The sequence below is a fragment of the Phalaenopsis equestris genome, unplaced genomic scaffold, assembly GCF_001263595.1.
Source record: "Phalaenopsis equestris unplaced genomic scaffold, ASM126359v1 Scaffold000174, whole genome shotgun sequence".
Classification (NCBI taxonomy): domain Eukaryota; kingdom Viridiplantae; phylum Streptophyta; class Magnoliopsida; order Asparagales; family Orchidaceae; genus Phalaenopsis; species Phalaenopsis equestris.
Genome location: NW_018164616.1, coordinates 1717831 through 1732638, shown reverse-complemented (window position 1 = coordinate 1732638; position 14808 = coordinate 1717831). Strand labels below are relative to the sequence as shown.

General features: G+C 37.4%; 2 protein-coding genes and 1 pseudogene across 2 annotated transcripts in view; all 3 read right to left on the bottom strand.

The window, feature by feature from the left end:
* Positions 1-772: 772 nt before the first annotated feature.
* On the bottom strand, positions 773-5093 carry LOC110022151 (putative GEM-like protein 8). Its single transcript, XM_020720966.1, has 4 exons — positions 1759-5093; positions 1592-1672; positions 1263-1453; positions 773-1153 (listed from the first exon to the last, which is right to left on the bottom strand). Exons 1-4 carry the CDS (start codon positions 1895-1897, stop codon positions 986-988), a joined length of 579 nt encoding a protein of 192 aa, XP_020576625.1. The 5' UTR covers positions 1898-5093; the 3' UTR covers positions 773-985.
* Positions 5094-5385: 292 nt separating this feature from the next.
* On the bottom strand, positions 5386-6071 carry LOC110022165 (annotated as a pseudogene).
* Positions 5533-14808, bottom strand: part of LOC110022236 (ATPase WRNIP1) — a gene marked incomplete in the record, with an annotated part of 9820 nt that continues 544 nt past the window's right edge. Inside the window, 2 exon segments of the mRNA XM_020721073.1 lie at positions 5533-5610; positions 13771-14797. Of these exon segments, the coding sequence (XP_020576732.1) occupies positions 13785-14797 (1013 nt within the window).

Genomic DNA, 14808 nt, shown 5'->3' with positions numbered 1-14808 from the left:
ATGCTGCCCCTGTTTAGTAAAACTGTTTAAAACATAATTATGATAGTGTTATTTTTGATACTTTTGCAGTAGAATTTCACTTCAAAACAGTTCAAAAAATGTAGATGCCCAACTAACTTAACATTGAGCACCAAAAGTAATAAAGATAAATGAAAAAATCACAATTCATGAATGTGCATCTTGTGATAATTAAGTTCAATACACATCCTGATAAAAATATATGGATATGTAATTCATATAAAATTTAATACATGGAAATCCATCTATATACTACATAAAGTAAGAAGCAAAATAAAACATAATATTTGCCCATTCTATATCCCTTGTGATAAGTAAATTTGATCTTGCAAGAAGAACTTTTAACTCAAATTATACAAAAGGAAGGCTTTTTTTAACTCAAATTATGATATGATTGAATGAGAAAAATAGAAAAAACAGACATCATCTCACTCCGCACACCCTCTTATAAATAAAACAAAACGCCATTGTATTACTCATTATTGACCAATTTATGATCCGTTTCCTCAACCTTCCTCAACCATTATTGACAATATATATATATATATATATATATGTGCGTGTGTGTGTGTTTCATTGATCCACTCCTCGACCTTCTCAACAATGTTGCCAATAAGTAAAATATTAAGCTCGGACTCTTTAACTACCTCATTCAATCTCCAGTGCTTTAATCTACAAAGAGACGAAGCAACAGTTACTTAACATAGATTGTAAACAAATACGAACAAATAAGGCCTGTAATACGATAGCCTAATATATAAACTTTCATATTACATCATTTATATTCCAAATAAAAACTTTCATGTTACAAGTGCACTTTGTATGTATTTCACAAAAAATTGCAAAGGTTGAAGACCCTAAATATAAGGTTGCATTGAACTGACTCTCGTTAGACTTTGAGAAGTTTAAATACTTCACAAACAGCAAGTAATTGTTCCTTCACTTGTTTTCTACAGTGAGAGTTGTGTCAATGAAGTTGTTTCTTTATGAAATTGAAAGATCTCTCATAACAAAGAAAACCCATGAACCAAAACTCAAAGTCATCTTCTGTGATGATTTGGATGTACTTTTGGCTTGGCTTGTTTATATTCTCACTTTGGCAAGCTCTTTTCGTTCTACTCAAAGGGATTATGACCTGTACATTACCAATATTTCAATCAAAAAGGATTTCACTGAAAGAGAAAAAAATTTCCTTCCATCAATTTAATGATGATAAAGCGCTTAAATTTATGACATTTAACAACCTTGCAAGGAACTCTGGCAGGAATAGGACCGGCTGTGCTTGACCAATAGCATTGGAAGGCATTCAACAAATTCTCTCCTTTTACAGAGAAAATTTGTCTGAAAATTCTTCCAATTCCTCGGGCTTGAATAACCCTCATGCCCAAGCTCAACTTCCCCTTCACAGTTTGAGAGACAGTGGATCCCAAACTCACTGAGTTCAATTAAACAGTAAAAATTAGTTGCCTTTATAAATGGAGTGAACAGAAACTCGGAAATGTGTGAACTTTGCAGCTATTTTTGTATGAAAAACTTATAAAGCGTAGAAACTCATGGTGGGAAGCGGAAATACCATGGTCACATATTCCTTTAGCATAACTATTTGCGTTGCTCTTAAACTTGTTCATCCAATGAAAAAGTGGATGCTTTCTACCTGTGAATGAAGAATAATTAACATTAAGAAAACTATAAAAGATTATAACATAGATTAGGGGGAAAAAATAGATTTTAGTCTCCTACTCTTTTGAAATTGAGAAGAACCATAAGAAGCGGGCATGAGAGATAGACGCTCGGCAGCTTCACCTTTCAAGTCCCCAGTTGCGTATATCACAGAGCTTACTGGAATTCCAATGGCCTGATGAGCGCTTTGATTCTTCATTCTGAGAAGAATCACGCAGCCTCCTCGACTCCACTCTAGAAAGTTCTTAGAGAGGATTTTTTTGTTCGGTCGCCGTCTACGCTGGACGAATCGCTACGTGTCTCCGCTTCGAAGGATAGAGAGAGGGAGAGCTCGTAGCCGGGGAAAGCAGGGTACCAATGGAAAAAGCCGAAGGAGAAAGCGGGGCCACAGGGTCGAATCCGCAGCCCGCTTTTTACCTAAAACGCGCAGCATCGAGCCTCACTCGCTGCCCCAAACAGTGAAGAATAACGGCCCCCACCACACCGCTGCCCTACCGCCGAAACAAAGCCTAAGCGTAACATTGAGGCTCAACAATTACCAAGCCCAACATATATAGTTTGAATTCCAAAATTCCCATATTCAGCAGTGGCAGATGTTGAATATGGGAATTTTTCATATGATAATACCCATGAATTTTCTCACGTTTTTCTTCCAACCCTTACGGCCACAAAAAGTCACTCCATTTGAGTCGAGTGGTGCCGATAAATTTACAGTTTCTGAGAAAATATTCAAGCCAGTGTAAAGCCCGTATTTTAACCAAGAGAAACAACACAGATTAAAGATATTATTATAACACTGGTACAAATAACGTCTTAAATTTCAGATGAACTAGACTAAAATGTAAATAAGATATGTATGAAGCACCAAAAAAACTTTCCATATAGACAAGATAATCTGACAAGAATACGAGAACCTTTATGCTGATGAAGATTGTAATGTTCCGCTTGATTGGCATGTTTTTAATGACCCTAAAAGGGATGATTACAACAGAAATATACCATACAGAAGATTGACCTGACAAGCTTCAATTGATGCCTTGTTCAAATCTAAGGATGAATTAGGTGAAGATTTACAATTACTGTTAAATTCTTTTCACATCGTGGAATATAAATATGCACCAATATTAGAATAAATTCACAAACATAAACCTAACATTAAACAAGAGTCAAAATTTATGTCAAAAAATTATTAGGTGCGGCCTCCGTACAACAGATTTTGTTGTATTTTAGTTATCTTGATTGTATCAATACAATCAATAAATCCAAAATACAACCAAATCCAAATGTGCGGACTCTGCACCTAATAATTGCTCCTGCAGACCAAGATCAAAATTTGAGTTTGATATTATCACTGAAATACTAAATTGTTAGAAAGAAGAGAAGTATGCAAACTTAGAATATCATCGAGGTCATCCTGAAGACACATTTTATATTTTGAACGAGTATATTCTAGGGGTTCGTTCTGTTGTAATGATTAGCGGACAATGAAACTTGTATCCACATACATTTTCTTTGGCAAAGTTCTGCTATTCTAGGGGTTCGTTCATGGTAAATTCATTTCATAAATTCCTGATTCGTTCTTTCCTTTCTGTAACCAACATGGACAATCATATTGCAGGCCATCCAGTATGATTTATTGGTATAACCCGGAGTGAAGAAAGAAGAAAACAGAGTGATATTGTTCTATGGATGAACGGTTAAGTATGATTGCAGCAAAAAGTATGATGATCCACTTGAAAATCTCTAATGGAATTACAAACAACTAAGAAAAAAATTGGCGAGAAAATATAAATCAGCTCCAATGGAAAAAGATTGCCCATTCAGTAAAAAAAACATCATTTTTGTTGTGATATGTAAATGCATAGGAACTAGGTGGTACACATGTAAAAGCCTCATGAAGTCTTATTATACGATTTTTGGCAGAAATCATGACAAATAATATTTTATTACAAGAACAAACACTCAAGATGAATACAAACATATGCATCTACAATTTGAGAGGTAGACTCTCTCCCAATTCCTACAATTCGAGAGTTCGGAAATTTCTCCCAAACCCTAAACCATAGATTCCAGACACAATCTCATGCATGCTTAACCCTAAACCTATTAAGATCTATTTATACTAAACAATAATAAATAATAAAAGACCCAATTGCCCCTTAGGCTAGGCCGGTGTAAACTCCCAAAAAAGCACTTTGTCCTCAAGGTGATAAAAGAAAATTGCCACTTGATCAAGCTCCTCTACCTCCTCATCACACTGTGAAAATTTCTAATGTCCAATCCTCATAACTACTTCCAGCATCAAACTTTTCATCACCAAAAAACATAGCAACTTTGCTCACTTCTCCTGAATCTCTAACTCTGCAAGGCGCTTGAAGTTGACCCTTGGACAGGCTCTACATTATTCTCCTTCAGCACCTCCCGCTGAAATGATATTGTATGGGTCTTTGGTGGCATGGTCATCAAGTTACTCGTGTAATTCTTTCATGGAGTTGTTTCTGTTGGTATTTTCCATCTGATTCTTGTCCTCCACCATTTGGGCTAGCTCCATCTTCTGCTCCAATACTCACGGTTTCAAGAGTCGGAGTGTTGCACGTAGTTCGGGCTTTATGCAACACTCAGTCTTTTTTCTTTTATAATGTTAGAATTACATATCCAAAGAGACATACCGAGCATAGAAGTCGTATCTATTTGAACAAGTATCAAGCAGGAGAAAGGCCTTTTAAGAGGAAATGAAAGGAGATCGTGAAAGGCAACTGAAGGATTGAAGCAGTACAGATGTGTGTTATACTTGAACGGTTCGAGAGAAGAGACAACATGGTCGAAGGTCGGAGTTGTCCTGAAGTGTGTGATACATACGATGTAAAGTAGGTACGGTTGGTGATATTTTAGGTCGTGCATAATTATAAAGTCGGAAGCCTGAAAAGGCGTTCGACCGAATTATAATATAGGCGATCATAGTCGAGGCATCGACCGGAAAGTGCTAGCCGCTCGTCAAGATTCAGGCGGCTTCTATCGTCCGCTCGGTTTGGATGAAGAATCATGCTTGATTGTTCGTGTGAGATCCCTCTGGGTTACCTCTTGGAATGGTCGTTTTCTTTCATCCGGCATGGGATTAGATTCTTCCCGGCTAGCAAGAGTCAGGCGGGTAAATGCAGATCCTCGGCTGCTCCTGGTGGGCCCAAGCTTGTCTTGTCATCTTCTCTGCCGACTGTTAGATTTCCTTGTGATTCATGCCGACAAATTTTTTATGAACAATAAATATGAGTTTTTTCAATGTTATGATATTGATGCAAAAAGGTAACAAGAATATCACTAATATGGATGAATATATACTTTTCATCTAGGCTAGCCACTACACAAACATTGTTATACGAAAACAAGATATTCTTACATTGATTTATGACATTCTATATATTAATTCAAATACGCTGTGATATATATATATATATATATGTGGACATGACAAGAAAAAGCAATATTTTAAAGGAAAATTTATTTGTATTTGGAGAGTAGCATCACTCCACAAAAACCAACGAACACAATATTTACAATGGTAAGTTGATAAAATTTACAGGCTTTCACATTGATAAGTTGGAGAGATAACACCTGAAATTTATTTAGAAAGAAGGAAGGATTACAAAAACAAATAAGACGATTGGAGAAAGAACCTTTGAATTCCGTCCATCAACTATTGCCTATACTATTGCTTATAACTTCAAGTTGAACTCCCAGTAAAGACAAATCCTGCTTTAAAGATTCAGCATTTTTAAAATGTACACCTACCATGTCTGCATTTACAGATGCCTCCACATTCGTCACCCTGTCATCAATGAGGATACAGCTTCTCGGCTCAACTTTCAGGAGATGTACAACCTCGGCATATGAATCGGGGTGCAGGCTTCCTTTTTCCTATCAGACAAGAAGAAAAGTCCAAGATAAATATTTTGAAAGTTCTAGCTTCTCCTCAATCATCTGGAACCAGACAGGATAATTCGTGAAGGCATGCAATTCATAGCACACACCAACCTTTACGGCAGGTAAATGGCAACCAACTAGCCTCCCAAATTCTTGAAAATAAATAACAGTTCTTCAGCGCAATTTGGAAATATCTTTAGTGAGATTTGCAATGTAATCATACAGGGCACTATATCTAAATCATTTAATTGTTTTTATTTTTTTTTAATTTGGATGTAACATATTAATTTAGAGGCATTTACATACAAATCACACAATTCTGATGTATTCATTTCAGTTATCACGATGAGGTAAACATTTTCTCTTCAGATCCTTCAGAAGTTCGAATTAATGGATTAGACTGGAATGAAACCCCCATGCTATGTTTAAGGAAATCTAAGGATATGCATTATATATTTATATTTGCATCGTAGCAAACCAAACTGCCTCTAAAACAGGATCAAACGCAAATAAATCAGAAAAAAAAGTATTTGAGTGAATAAATTTGCAATAAATCATAATCATTTGAGGTTTGTAATGCACTACATCTCAATACAGCTGCAGTCGAACATCTAAACAAAGTTAAAGGGGCATGATGAAAATGGAGAGGTAACAAAGTACGTCTTATTTTAATTAAGAAAATTTGACTTCCTTGATTCTGAAGCAATTTACACTTCTAAAATCTGCTGATTTTCATGAAAAGCACCGCTTTCACCTCACCTTTTTGCAAAGAAACTTACATTGCATTAATTATTTGAACCAACTTTTGTTGCACTAGTGTCTTTTTTTTGGTAAATATTTTTGTACTTCTATGTTGGTACAAATAGCATATTAGTTTCAGATCAACTAGACTAAAATGTAAATAAGATATGTACGAAGCGCCAAAGAACTTTCCATATAGGCAAGATGTTCTGACAAGAATATGAGAGCCTTCATGCTGATGATGATTGTAATGTTCCGCTTGATTGGCATGTTTTTAATGATCCTAAAAGAGATCATTAAAACAGAACTATATAATGCAGAGATTGACTCGACAAGCTTCCATTTGAAGCCTTGTTTTAATCTAAGGACGAGTTAGGTGAAGATTTACAATTACTGCTAAATTCTTTTCACATCGTGGTATATAAATATGCACCGATGCTAGAATAAAATCACAAACATAAATCTAACATTAAACAAGAGTCAAAATTTATGTTTGTAACTAAAAAATTATTAGGTGTGGACTTGGTACAGCAGATTTTGTTGTATTTTAGTTCTCTTGGTTGTATCAATACAATCAATAAATCAAAATACAACTAAATCCGCATGTGCAGACTCCGCACCTAATAATTGCTCCTGTAACTGAATATATGCATGAGATCACACCAATATCAAAATTTGAGTCTGATATTATCAAAATACTAAATTATTTGAAAGAAGAGAAGTATGTCAAACTTAGAATATCATGGCGGTCATCCTTAAGACACATTTTATATTTTGAATGAGTGTAAAACATTTGGATTTCCATCATATTATATTTAGATGCCGGTGCCTTTTTTTCTTAGAACCAAAAAAGTGGGAATACATCATTAGCGCACAATGAAACTTGTATCCCATACATTTTCTTTGGCAAAGTTCTGTTATTCTGGAGAAATTATTCCATGCGGAGACGCGCGGACTCCAGTAATATACCGTCATGTGTGTTATATCAGGTCAAACTAAAAAAAATTAAAGTGAAACTGTGGAGATTATTGGAGTGGAACCGCAGAGGTTATTTGGGAGAGTTTTTGAGGGGTTATTGTAAAATTAACTCCAATAACGCCGCAATAAACCTTCAATAACCCACCGACAACATTCGCGATTCCACTCCAATAATCTCGACGGTTCCATTTCAATAATCCCTGCATTAACCCCTGCAATAACTCCTCAATAATCCCCCAATAACTTCCCAATAACCTCCGCGGTTTCACGTTAATAACCACACAATAACCTCCACGTGGCGGCATATTACTGGAGTCCGCACGTAGAGCTGCATGTGCACTCCGTATGGAATAATTTCTCGCCATTCTGGGGTTCGTTCATGGTAAATTCATTCCATAAATTCCTGATTCATTCTTTCCTTTCTATAACCAACATGAACAATCATATTGCAGGCCATCCAGTATGATTTATTGTACAACCTGGTGTGAAGAAAAAAAGAGAACAGAGTGATATTGTTCTATAGATGAACGGTAAGTATGATTGCAGCAAACAGTATGATGATCCACTTGAAAATCTCTAATGGAATAATGAACTAATAAAAAAATTGGTGAGAAAAATATAAATCGGCACCAATACAAAAAGATTTTCCATTCTCAGTAAATAAAAAACCATTTTTGTTGTGATATGTAAATACATAGTAACTATGTGATACGTATGTAAATGCATCATGAAGTCTTATGATACAATATTTGGAGGGCAAATAATATTTTATTACAAGAACAAACACTCAAGATGAATACAAACACATGCATCTACAATTTGAGAGACAAGCTATCTCTCCCAATTCCTACAATTCGAGAGTTCGGAAATTTCTCCCAAACCCTAAACCATAGATTCCAAACACAATCTCATACATACTTAACCCTAAACCTATTAAAGTCTATTTATACTAAACAATAATAAATAATAAAAGACCCAATTGCCCCTTAGGCTAGACCGGTGTAACAATATTTCACTCCCAAAAAAGTACTTTGTCCTCAAGGTGGATAAAAGAAAATTGTCGCTTGATCAAAGCTCCTCTACCTACTCATCACACTGTGAAAACTTCTAATGTCCGATCCTCATAACTGCTTCCTGCATCAAACTTTTCATCACCAAAAAACATAGCCCCTTTGCTCACTTCTCCTGTATCTCTGACGCTGTAAGACACTTTAAGTTGACCTCTGGACGGGCTCTACATTATTCTCCTTCAGCGCCTCCCCCTGAAATGATATTGTATGGGTCTTTGGTGGCATGGTCGTCAAGATACTCTTGTGTAATTCTTTCTTGGAGTTGTTTCTGCTAGTATTCTCCATCTGATTCTTGTCCTCCACCATCTGGGCTAACTCCATCTTCTGCCTCAATCACGGTCTCAACAGTCGGAGTGTTGCACGTAGGTCGGTCTTTATGCAACGCTCAATCTTTTTTCTTTTATAATGTTATAGAATTACATATCCAAAGAGACATACCGAGCATAGAAGTCGTATATATCTGAAGAAGTATCATGCAGGAGAAAGGCCTTTTAAGAGGAAATGAAAAGAGATCGGGAAAGGCAACTGAAGAATTGAAGCAGTACAGATGTGTGTTATACTTGAACGGCTCGAGAGAAGAGACAAGATGGTCGAAGGCCGGGATTGTCCTGAAGCGTGTGATGCAGAAGATGGGAAGAAAACGAACCTCATGTGCTTGCAACAGAGTGATCGTCATTGTTTGACAAACCAAATTGAGCATAAAATTGGGTTTTATTTTGAAGGACTACGTCTTCGAGTTGCGGTGTGGGAAGTAGAAGGCAGACAATTCCCGGTGTGGAATCGAACAAAGAAGAAGACGGAAGGCTCTCTAGTGCAATCATTTTGTGTCTAGTGTGGAAACGAGTGTGCTCATTTTCACGAAAAACATAAGAGAAAGAAAAAGACAATGAAAGAAATAACACATGTTTTTAAAATATTAAAAAAAACATGTTTTTATTGTTTTTAAAACACCTTAAACAAGCCCGTCTCTAAACACATTATGAATAAGCCTTTAGAAAATGCACTCAGCAGGCCGCCACCCGCTGTTTGCCGGCCATAACTACCCCCTGACCTCCCCCGTCAACGCCGCCCACCACCAACTATCGGCAAGCGTCCGCCGTAACAACTATCGCCCGTTGCCGCCGCTCGCCCACCCGTTTCCTACTGTCACTATATCCTACCATTGCCTTCTGTCGCTGCAGCTTATCAAAGTCCGGCTTAATTCCGCACTATTTATATTTCTTCGCTGTCGGCATTTCCTGTAATATTGTATTTAGAGGGATTAGTTAGAAAATTCCAATTAGAGAAACCAATTTGAGAAGTAAACAATTCAGGGATTAGTTAAAAAATTATCTCTAATTTTTCAGCCCACCATTCAGACAGAGCATTGATCGTCCTTTTAATGGGATCTCAACCCAACCCGGTAGATCCACGTTTCAACTCCTTCCATATTTTCTATTCCTTCTTCAAGTGATCTTATTTGTTTTTAAATTTAAGTCTGTCGTAATCTCTGTCAGTCAATTCTTTGAACCTCTTAACAATATTTTGTCAATTTTTCTTATTAAAATACGTGGTTGGTATGTTCCCCAGTTCACTTTCTTTAATACATAGATCGCAAAAAATAATTGTTACTTATTTATCCCACATTGTGAACGAACCCCATTCAATCGCCTTAGACATGTTGAAATTATAGGGAACAAGGGAAAATAAGTATTTTCTAATTGTGTACAAAAAATAGCCCAACATCATTATGAAAGAAGACCGACATCCAACAAACAATAGCCTAACATCATTATGCAATTTCAAGAATGAACAAATTATAAATAAAGACCGACAGCCAACATCATTTCCACAACGTTGCAATTTACAAATAAAAAAAAACAAGTACATGAGATATTTATGTGGTTCGGCCAATGAGCTACATCCACAAAAGGCAATCCACGAAATTTTTATTAAGCAAATCTGTAAGATTACATAACTATGAACCTTAATTGAAGTTTACTACAACATGCTCTCAACTAAACAACTAAACAAACTCCATGCATAGCACTATAATGATACAGCTGCCAATCCAACTTCTCCCATGCGGACGAACCCCCTTCAAGATTACACAACATGCTCTCAACTAAACAAGCTCCATACATAGCACTACAATTCTTTCATAATTTCACAAAAAACAGAAACCGAAACTAGTAAAATGTAGCCAATAAAATAGCTGCCAATCCAACTACTCCGTGACAATTCAAAAAAATGATGCAGCTGCAACTAGAACTACCTGGCCAAATCTATTCAGCCATTCAAATGCAGCCAAAAAAGAGAATTAAAGCCTTTAATACACTTGTGTAACCAAAAGAAGCAATAATAGATTTAAAGCCTTTGATACAATTGCTTCAAAATGACATAAAAAAATTGTATGTATCAAACACTCCCTCAACTGCTTCAAAAAATGATCAGAATTAAAGCCTTTAATACAACTGCTTCAAAAGCCTTTCAATATCAAATTGCATCAAAAAATAATCTTAAAACTTCATGCATAATCCTTGTTAAAACTAATGAGAAATTGTATATATCAAACCCTCCCTCAACTGCTTCACCAAGCCTCATTTTTTTAATTTTTGAAATATGGTAAAGCAAATTGTTTTATAGCAATTATACCAACATTCCCGTGCAAAGTAATGAAAACCAACTAAAAAAATTCATAAATCTCGGCAAAACTTATAGAAAAAGTCTTGATTTGAACTCCACCTTCGAAAAAAAACAAGCAAGGAAACCGGACTAGCTTTTTTTGTTCTGAAATATTAATGTGCGTAGCTTCACATACTACATAACAAAGTATATTCATGTATGTTCACTTCATGTTATGTCACACTTTGATACTAAAGGGAACAAACTCTTGAGCAAAACTTCCGATATCCATCAATAATTCCAAAGAAAATCAAGAATATGCTTAATCTCATCCTCCCAACAAATCAAACCAACATTATTCTAATAAATATCATTTTCAAATGCTACAAAGACAACGTGCATCGAAAATATCAACATAATTTTACTGGGTATGAAACTGATAATTATCAGTCAAATTTGCTAGATAATCAAGTGAAACTAGCAACCTAACTTTACGTTTCTTACAATAGAAGAATGTACATTCAAGGATATTGGGTTGTTAAATTGTGATGTAAAAAGTAACACATGATAAAAGAAAGACAATAGAATCAACTAAATGCTCCCGTAGTGCTTAGAAATACCTCCACAGCAGTCGTATTGATTTCTCTTTTATAAAGATGTTGTAAGCAAATACTCAAATAATATAATTACCTATTAGCTTTGCTTTTCTGATTGTTTTTTTTTTCTCAAGAAAATACATCCCAAATTAGGACTTTCAAATGCATAACCCAGCACCGACACATGGAATGTTGCAAAAGTAGTTACGTATCAGCAACTAATATTTCTACCAATCAAAGGTGGGAGTAAACTTTTAATGCACACATTTTATAGCTATTCAGTAAAACAATTGAACAATTCCACGCCAATCCTTCTTCGCATTTCTCCCAGTTCAACATAAACAGTTATATTACCAGAGAGCCGGAACACCACAATTTTTTCCAGTGAGGCAACATAGGGCATCAGAAAGCAAATGTATCTAACTATTTTTTATTTTAACAAATCAAGCCACAAGAATAATGCATCGCTAGGGCCGATAGAACCAACACAAGCTTAACAAATTCGAAAAACCTTACTATTACCAAAAAGTCAGAGCAACAAAATCTTTTCCAGCATTATAGCAATCAGCTTGCAAAATGTTTTCCAACAAAATCAGAATTCGACATGCATCAAAATATTTCTTACGCTAACAATGCATCACCAGAGTCGATAGAGGCAACACAGGTGCATACAATTCGAACACAACTCTATTACCAAAAAGTCGGAGCTCCAAAGAACTTACAGGGAGATCGAGGAGAGGGGACGAGTCTGGTGAGTGAACTAGATTTGCCTATGAGGGGATCGGGAGATGAGAAAAGCAGAGGAGACGGGGACGATGATGAACCAGACCACCGAGAGAGATTGAAGGGCAGAGGAGACGGGGACGACGATGAACCAGACCCGATCCCATCCCGATCTTCGCCCTTATGATGAACCAGACGACGAGAGAGATCGGAGAGGAGAAGGGCGAAGATCGGGACGGGATCGGGACGGGATCGGGAACGGGAGATCGGGAGATGGCAAGGGCTCGAGGGGAAAAGCTCGAACGATATGCAGTCATCACCCTAACGAGCACGGTTGCGAGAACTGTATAAAGGGCGTTGGCAATTTCGGACCGCGGAAACGAACGTGCAAAACAAACGCATAGTCGGCGTTAGAAAACGCCGACCGCACCAATAAGTCTCCCCAAACAGGCCCTAAGTCACGAAACTTCCACGAAGGTGTAGAGATCAAACTTATGGTCATCAAAAACTCATGCCGAAAGTCCCAAGCCTTTATGGATGTATCAATATTTAAAGTTTGAAAAATAAAAATGATTATCCGCTGTAGTTTCTTCATAGATAAACCATGTCAATGTCTATAGAAGGCACACTTCATGCTCATTAAACCTAGATAACAGTAGAAATAAAACTGGAGTTTAAGCATAAATCTCTCTCTCTCTCTCTCTCTCTCTCTCTCTCTCTCTCTCTCTATATATATATATATATATATATATTTGGATTGATGTCTACTTTTTGGCATAGCCTAGATTTAATTTCATCCGCTAAGAAGACCACATTTGCACCTACAATTTTAATGATTCATACATAAGTCACATCTAAACTTTCATATTTACAGAAATATCACTCAAATCTTTAATATCACATCAAAAAGACAAAAATAGCACTATTACCATTTTTTAAAAGTGAAATACATTTTTTCATGACTAGGATCAAAGCACCAGAGTGCTATGTATGTAAATATAAAAAAAATGCGTGAGAAATGTAAAAGCACATAAGAATATAGCGTTAGATATGTAAATTTCATTTAATAATAATAATAATAAATATATAAAGCAATCTAAATGATCATAATCATCAACTTCATCCCAACTATTTGTATTCAGGTTTGTCAATCATCATTCTCAATTCATTCTTGTTACTACAAAGCATCTAAACATGCTAAAACATAAAATATCCACCAAGCCAAAAAAGATCAGCAAAATCTTCTTCTCCATTAAAGCTCTACATCCATAATCTCACATCCTCCATACCGCAATGCAACAGCAACATTACCCAAAATATCGACAAAAGAGTACAAAAAAAAGGATCTTGAACTAATATAGCCCGCCCCAGAAAAACCAGTTAAAGAAAAGAAATATATATATATAAAATATAGACCCAATTGCCCATATTATAAAACATACCAGTCAACCAGACTTCACAGCTGCTCTACATCCAATGGCGGCCATTGGAGAAATTTCCGACCTTTAAGTGAATCTGGTAGATAACTCTGCCCCTTACAAAGCTGGGGATTATCCGGAGGATATAGATACCCATCCCCATATCCCATCTGCTTCATCAGCCTCGTGGGAGCATTCCTCAAATGGAGCGGCACCCCTTCGTTCCCCCCCACCGACTCCTTCACCGCTCTCTTTGCCGCATTCAAAGCTTTATAAACCGCCACAGATTTGGGCGCTAGAGCGAGGTATGCAACGCACTGTGCGAGGCACACATCGCACTCTGGCATCCCAATGAAGTGGCAGGCCTGGTAACAAGCAACGGCATTGCCAAGAGCTGCAGGGTCTGCGAGTCCCACATCCTCACTAGCAAACCTCACAAGCCTCCGGGCAATGTACAAAGGCTGCTCTCCTCCCTCGAGCATTCTTACCAACCAGTAAATGGCTGCATCGGCATCGCTGCCCCTCATCGACTTGTGGAGCGCGCTGATGAGATTATAATGCTCATCTCCATCACGATCGTAAGCCAAGTGCTTGCACTGCATCGCCTCCTTCGCATCAGCAGTTGTAATGATAGATGTTCCCTCGCCAACCCCAGAACTTCGGTTCACGGCTAAGATTGCCGACGCTTCAAGCGAATTGAGTGCAACACGGGCGTCGCCATCGCAATGGAGAGAGAGAAACTCGAGTGCTCCATCATCTATGGCAACGGAGGCGCCGTTAATGGAGAGGCGGAGGCCGCGCTCGACGTCACCAACCGCGCGAATTAGAAGAGAGCGGACATGCTGAGGTTCCAGAGAACGGAGGGCAAGAACGCGAAGACGGGAGAGGAGGGGGTTCGTTAGGTGGAATGAGGGGTTTTCAGTCGTAGCGCCGAAGAAAATGATGGATCCGTCCTCAATGGCGGGGAGGAGTGCGTCCTGTTGAGTTTTGGAGAATCGGTGGATCTCATCGACGAAAAGAACCGTGCGTATTTGGGATCGGGATCGGCGGGGGGGGGGGGGG